Raw genomic sequence first — 7,849 nt, forward strand, 5'->3', positions numbered from 1 at the left:
AAGTCATCAGAGCAGCCTTTCAATGGACCCAGAAACAGGTTTCTGTGGAAGCTATGAGATAGTTGGTTTCAAAGTTACTTCAAAATGGGCATAACTGAAATGTGGATTCAGCATGAGGGAAGATGAGAAATAGGGAAGCAATTTCTGAGACCCTTAACGGAGCCAGGGTTCACTTTTCTGTTTGCGACCATTGTTTTCCTTTCCAATTTGTGATGTAATAACATAGTAACATTAACTTATGTTTATTTAATTCTCTCATGTTCATGACCCCAAATAATTTGTGAGATCCTTGTGGATACTGCCCACACTTATGCTTCATTTATACCTCAATATGCCCAGCACCCAGCCAGGCACAAAATAGTCACACATACATGTGTTAGTGCATCTGTCTTTAAAAATCCAACTGCTTAACTCAAATCCTCGTTTCTGATGAATGTTAAGACGATGAAGTAGCAAAGAGCTGAAAAATGAAGCCTGTGGTGCTTATAGTATCTAGTGGTGAATACTGCTTTTAGGATGCTGGTTAGGGCTAGTCTAAAGTGTCATTTTCCTTTAAACCTGCTCCAATGATTTCTGCTAGTTAACAGCAAAGCAAAACTTCAAGTCAGGGAGCAACTTGTCCTCCTATGGTTTCAGGTCAATCGATGGTTTTTACTCTGGGTATCGACAGCTCTCTGCCGCATCCCCTTGTCTTTGGCTACGTGGGTTGACTGTTGTGAAATGGATTATACTGATTATATTGCCTCGTGGGGTTTAATAAGTGCCCAGCAAGTACTGTGTGTGGTGTGCCTGTGACTTTTCTTTGTCTTTTAATTGTCCAGGATGTGGGACTATTGTTGGTGCTGCTTTTGTGTGCTCATGCCTTGACTGATTAGTTTTTAAGTCAGAGCTTATGCCTCTTTGCAGGATGCCACAATTTGGAAGCCCGATTCATGCCAGAACTGCCGTTGCCATGGTGATATCGTTATCTGCAAACCTGCTGTTTGCAGAAACCCTCAATGTGCCTTTGAGAAGGTACGGTATCCTAATTGTGTCCTAAATGTATTGGTAAAGTCAGTGAAGGGTTAGGTTTTTGGATCATTTCAGATATCTGTTTTTGACATTTATTCTAATCTCTAATTGGAAGCTTAATGAAATGCAGAAGAGAATTTTAACGTACTGCATCTAAGAATATCCTAATTTCCAGAATTTTAACGTATCATATCTAAGAACATCCCAATTTCCTTTTATTGGGCATTTACTCTGGGCCAGGGACTTGGCTTAAGGTCTTAATAATGTTATCCCATTTAATATTATGTGGGGTAGGTATCTTTATCCCCACTTTATAGATGAGGAAAGTGAAGCCTGGAGATTTTAAGCAACTTAACCATGATCATGCAATTAATAAACTGCTGACTAGAGATTTTTACCTTGAGTCTGATGCCAAAGCTACTGGCATTAACTGCAGCATGCATGAACCATCGAATGGATTGAAAGTCAGAACTGACTTATTGAAAAAGATCTTCTAAAAATATCATTTGGGTCTGCCACTGATTGTATTATTATGCTACCACTGGGCTCCCTAGGAACATAAGCACATCTTTGACTCAATAAATCTCTTTGTATTTGACCAAGTCTGTGACTGGTATTTCCTCCCTTCCCTTCTGTTAAAAATTTTCAGTTTTTTTCTGACTACACATCTATTCTGTTAGAATAATACTTTTTCTAGTTGCTGACTCTTTTCTTTTTAAAGTGAACCTATTTTTTAAAAAAGCTTAAGCTTTAAATTTGAACTTTTGAAACTCCCAGGACAAGACCAATTATTTTATTCATAAAGCATTCTGTCAATTTAAAGTTTATTTTTCTAGTTTTCGGCTCCTTCCAATAATTAATCTTGAGTCTTTATGCCATCTAATGCTAATAAGTTTCTGTTTGTACCTGACATTGGAGCGAAGGTATGCCTTTAAGGGTATTCCTTCATTTCTGCATGAATGTATTCCTGAGAAGCTGGGAATATTTTAAGTATTGGCATATTTGATAAGATTTTATTGTATGTTATGGAGCTTTATGTTTATAGTGTAAATATTCTCTAAAAAAATCACTATTTGGTTTGCTAATAAGTAAGTCAAGTCAGACTCTGAGCTGGTGGCAAAAACGCCATGAAAAATGCCCTTCCCCACTTCATGTGAAGAATTGTGTTATCATGGAAGAAGCCCTGAACTACATGTTAGAAGACATAGATTACATTGCTGAAATCTAAACATGCTCTGTATCAGGGGTTAGCAGACTAAATCTGGCCCACTGCCTGTTTTTGTACAGCTTATGATCTAAGAGTGGCTTTTACATTTTGAAATGATTGAAAAAATAAAAACCAGTATTTTATAATGTGAAAATTATGTGAAATCAATTGTCACCATTGATGGAAACACAGGCTCACTTATTTGTTTATGTATTGACCTTGGCTGCAACAATAGCATTGTATTGTTGCCATGTAGACCATGTGTGACTCTCAAAAGCCAGATATTTACTGTCTGGCCCTTCACAGAAAAAGTCTCCCATCTTTGTTATATATCAAACTCATAATTTCACCTCTTCCTAATTTGCTCTCCTAATTTTTCTCATCTTGGTTAAATGGCGACCCCATTCTCCCAGTTGCTGTGGCCCAAAAACTTAGCATCACCTTTGACTCCCCACTTTCTCCCACATCCCATATCTAGTACATTAACAATCCCCTCCCAGCTCTTCCTTCATGAAACAGTAAATTCCAAATGTGACTTCTCTGCTGTCAGTCTGGTTCCATTATTATCATCCTTTTGTCTGGATTCTCACAATAGCCTCTTAACTGGTTTCACTGTTTCTATACTTGCCTTTTTCACTGTAATCTTGATATAATAGAGACAGTGATCCTAATAAAATTGAACTCAGATCATGTTGCTTCTCTCCTTAAACCCCTCCAGTGGCTTCCAGTGGCTTCTCTTCTCAAAGTAACATTTCACAACGTCCTTTAAGCTACTACTGTGCCCCTCTAATTAATATTCTATTGTTTTCTCCCTTGCTCACTGCTTCAGACACCAAGCCTCCTTGCTGTTCCTTGAATTTATATGTATATATCTGAGAAGGAACAATTTCGGAGGGAACAGCAAAGTGCAAAGGCTCTATGGCAGAAGAGTGCCTGTTATGCATGTGTGTATATATATATATATGCCTGGTATGCATATTCGTATATATATGAATAAGAGAGAGATGTGTGTTTATACACATATATGTATACATATATTGCTTGATCTTTTACTTGAAGTCTTGCCTGGATGCCATTCCGTTTAAAATTGTAAATCTCTACCCCCTACTACACATTTTGTATTCCTCTTCTAGACTTTGTTTTTCTTTCTGATACTAACTACTATCTATTTTATTGATTTTTTTTTTTTATTGATTTTTTTTTTGTTTACTGTCTCTTTTATTCTCTGTATATCCACAACACCTACAATAACACCTGACACGTGGTAGACACTCAATAATTTTTTTTTTTACTGACTGAATGAATTAATTAATGAGAGATGAGGTTAGAGGGTTGGTAAGTTTGAGGTTATCAGAGCCCCTTGTATGCTGTAGTATGGAGTTTGGAATTTTATTTTAAGGTTATAGAATACTAACAAAGGTTTTAGGCATAAGGGTGGAATGGCTGGCTTTTTAAGAAAAAAAGTATCTCTGGTTTTTCAAAGATAATGCATAATATTAGAAATGAGGAGATCAGTTCAGAGGCTGAGAGAATCACCCAGAGAGGATGAATAGCAGAACTGGAGCACTGGTATTGTAGGGATCAAGAGATAAGGGCAGGTATGACAGGTATTTAGGGGATAAATCAGTAGAACTAGATGAAGGTAGGAGGGTGACAGAAAGGAAAAGGAGAAATGACTGCCATATTTATGGGTTAATGACTAGTTGGTTAGCTGAGTCACCAACTGATATTGAGAATATAGGAGAATGAGGAAAAACAGCCCATCTGGGAAAAATGGCGATTTCAGTTTGGGACACATTGGTTTGAAATGTCTGGGAAAGACCCAGGTGGATATGTCAGAATGGTAGCTGGATATGTAAGTCTAAGGCTCAGAGGAGAAGATGGGGCTGGAGATATAATGTAGCTGTCATCAGCACATAGATAGTATTGCAAACATGTAGAATTAAAGAACTCATCCAAAGATATTGTGTGGAAAAGGGTACAAGATGAAGGATGGAATTTGGCGAGTACAGTCATTTAAGGGGAGGTGAGCATCAGAGAAAGTGCTTAAGAAGATTGAGAAACTGTGGTCAGAGAGGTGAAAGGAAAGAAATGGTCAAAGAAGAGAGCAATATTATAGTCACCAAGGGGAGTAGAAGATGCCCAGAAAGTTTGTATTAACGGTGTTGAGCACAGTTAAAGGAGTAAGTGGGAGGAGAACTTCATATGGCCCTTCAGATCTGGCAGCATATAGGCCACCGGTGGCCATGCTGAGGTTGATCTCAATGGAGTAGGGGGAGTGGAAAATGTATTGCAGAGCATTCATTAAAGGAGTGAATGGAAAGTGGGGAAAGGAAGGTTCAATAAAGGTCATCCTTTCAGGAGCTTGACTGGGGGGTGGAAGGAGAGAAGTGGGGCTTTAGGTAGGCAGCATTCCATCTGAGAGGTTTCTCTGAATCTCCCATCCCCCACCATCAAACCCTTCAGTGTGCTTCCACGGCACTTTGTGCTTGCCTTATTCATACCCCTTGACCAGACTGCAATGCCTGTTTACTTATCTGCTTTTTCCTCCAGACTCTTAGCTCCTTGAGAGCAGGAATCTTGCTGTCTTCACTATTGCAGCCCATCGAACAGCACAGTAGGCAGCACACAGAAGTCACCTAGTCAACATTTTTGGAATGATTGCACAAGGGAAGGGAGAGGGTTTTGTTTCGTTTAATATTTTAGTTTTTGATATTACCGTGAAAGAGATATAATCACCTTAGGAGGGAAAGGGTAATAGCCCAGACTAGAGAGAGAAATTGAAAAGATGGGAGTTAGAGGGGAGGAGAGACAGAGTAAGTGAATTAGAAGGAATGGTTGCTGGACATTGAGGCTAACATGAATAGGAGAATGGGAGGCCAGCTAGGGGTTGAATGACTGGAAGGTAAAGAAGTACTCAAGGATATCCCTGGAGGAAATAAGGGTGAGAGGGTGCTAAAAACTAGGAGGCCCAGGTTCATTGGGGTGTGGACAGATTTTAAGGTTGGCCGCAACTGTGTGAAATAAAGATGAAAATCACTTGAATTGAGGTGATTAAGAGTGTACAGAGATAGAATATCATTTTAATGGGCATTGAAGTTTTCTAGAATGATCTAGACACAGGTAGAAAAAAAACAGAATCCAGGTATCAAGTCTTTACTGAGTGAATGTGAGAAAGTGATCAGCAAATTTCTGGATGAAGGCAATATAGGAATCAGAGAGCATGAACTCTAAAGAAAGAGGTTCCTTATCTGTAAAATGAGAGGCTTGTACCAGATGATCCAACCACTAGAAACGTTTTCAACTCTAAGATCATAGAATTATTCCACTAGAGCTTTTGGCCTCTTTATTTCAAGTAATGAACTAGGATCATAGAGTGGAAGAACTAGAAGGGATCTTTAGAAAGCATTTAGTCAGACTTCCTTGGTCTGTAAATAAATCAACTGATTTTTAGTGGTTTAGTCACTTACCCAGAGCTAGGAGGTGGTATGGCCATGTCAAGAACCTTGGGCCTTGGCTCATGTCCCAGTGTGAATTTTACTCTACCGTGTTGCTTTTAAGTTTTCCTCTGTGCTTTCAGTAGCACGTGTTGCTGTTATTCAAATCTGCTGTGCTACCCTTATATTAGTACGTGGCACAAGTTCTTGAATCACCACTGTTCCTAAATTAAATTATTATTTTATTTTAGACAGAGTTTCACTCTGTTGCCCAGGTTGGAGTGCAGTGGTGCGATCTCTGCTCAGTATAACCTCTGCCTCTCGGGTTCAAGCGATTCTCCTGCCTCAGCCTCCCAAGTAGCTGGGATTACAGGCATGTGCCACCACATCCAGCTAATTTTGCATTTTTTAGTAGAGACGGGGTTTCACCATGTTGGCCAGGCTGGTCTCTAACTCCTGACCTCAAGTGATCCAACCGCCTCAGCCTCCCAAAGTGCTGGGATTATAGGTGTGAGCCACCACACTGGGCTTATTACTGTTAATAACTTGTTTTTCTTTTTATCATTTTTTACCTTTTTGAAGCCGTTTGTTTTGGTTATGGATTGACTAGAAATAACCTAGTGTCAATGGCAATTCTGAAAGATATTTTTTATAATCTATCATTTACTCATTCTGTAATCACAGGTAGTGGATTCCATATCCGTATCTTATCTGCATATAGAATAGCTAGCTGGATAGGGACAGAAAGACAGACAAACAGGCAGAAAAAGATGGAGAGAGAGAACATAAAGGTATTTAGAACCTTGAATAGTTAACCCAGCTCTGTCAGAAGCTATCCTGTCTAAGGATTTCTGGAGAATATGTCTGCACAAAAGACAATGCCATGCAAAGGAGCATGGCGTTATGTGGTGAGGTTTTGGTTGCAAACCTCAATGCAGATAATAATGACATTTACCTAATAAAGTTTTGTAAAAATTAAATTAACTTTCTCTCTCTCTCTCTATCTATCTGTCTATCTATACACACACACATACATATATGTCTGTACATGCATATATGTATATATGCATATAAATGTGTAGAGGAGTACCCTGCTATTGTAAGCACTAAATAAGTGTTAGCTATAATGATCAAATTGTCATCATTATTGTTGGTGATTCTCCTGGGTCCTAAGCAAGTAATCTTGCCCCCGGCAATCTTCACTGATGTCTTTTGCCCCTGCAATCACTTTCTAAAGCACAACACTGCAAAGCCTGGAGAAGGAGTCCTTTGTGTTCCATGCAGCCCACAGCTCACCAAGCCATTCAGGGTTACATGGTTAGGTGGCAGGAACTCCCTGATTCTCATTCTTCAAGCACCCACATGCACATTTTTTTTTAATATATATAATGAAAAAGAGGTTTAATGGACTCACAATTCCACAGGGCTGGGGAGGCCTCATAATCATGGTAGAAGGCAAAGGAGGATCAAAGACATATCTTACATGACGGCTGGCAAGAGAGTTGTGCAAGGGAACTGCCATTTATAAAACCATCAGATCTTGTGAGACTTATTCAGTATCACGTAGGGATTATGGGAGCTACAATTCAAGATGAAATTTGAGTGGGGACACAGCCAAACCATATCACTATAATAAAATTGTTATAATATTCGATTTTTTTGGGAATATATTCATCCATGAGCTCTCTAATATTTATTTATTTATTTTTTAGAGACAGGGTCTGGTTCTGTCACACAGGCTAGAGTGCAGTGGTGCAGTCATAGCTCACTGCAGCTTTGAACATCTGGGCTCAAGTGATTCTCCTGCCTCAGCCTCCTAAGTAGCTAGGACTATAGGCATGTGCCACCATGCCTGCTAATTTTTGCATTTTGTTATGTAGATACAGGGTTTTGCTATGTTGCCCAGGCTTGTTTTGAACCTCTGGCTTTAAGTGATCCTCCCACCTCAGGTTCCCAAAGTGGTGGATTACAGGAATGGGCCACTGTGCCTGCCCCCATATTTAACAAATGGGTAGCAGGTCAGGTACATAGGCTCACTTAACATCTAGTACAACCCTCTTCTAACCTGTCTTCCTTTATAATAGAAGCAGAAAAGCTAAAAATATTTCCCAGACTCTTTTGTAACTAGGGTTCTAGTTTCCACCAAGTATAACCAAATGTCTGGTTTCCCTTGAGCAGTCTGGTTTATGCCTGT

General features: G+C 39.3%; 1 protein-coding gene across 1 annotated transcript in view; it reads left to right on the forward strand.

Moving 5' to 3' along the window:
• FRAS1 (Fraser extracellular matrix complex subunit 1) overlaps positions 1 to 7,849 on the forward strand; it is a 452,220-nt gene that overhangs the window by 162,483 nt on the left and 281,888 nt on the right. The window contains exon 3 of the mRNA XM_011966222.1: positions 907 to 1,014. Coding sequence (XP_011821612.1) covers positions 907 to 1,014 — 108 coding nt within the window. The remainder of the gene's footprint in view (positions 1 to 906; positions 1,015 to 7,849) is intronic.

This window comes from Mandrillus leucophaeus, unplaced genomic scaffold, assembly GCF_000951045.1.
Source record: "Mandrillus leucophaeus isolate KB7577 unplaced genomic scaffold, Mleu.le_1.0 Scaffold75, whole genome shotgun sequence".
NCBI lineage: Eukaryota > Metazoa > Chordata > Mammalia > Primates > Cercopithecidae > Mandrillus > Mandrillus leucophaeus.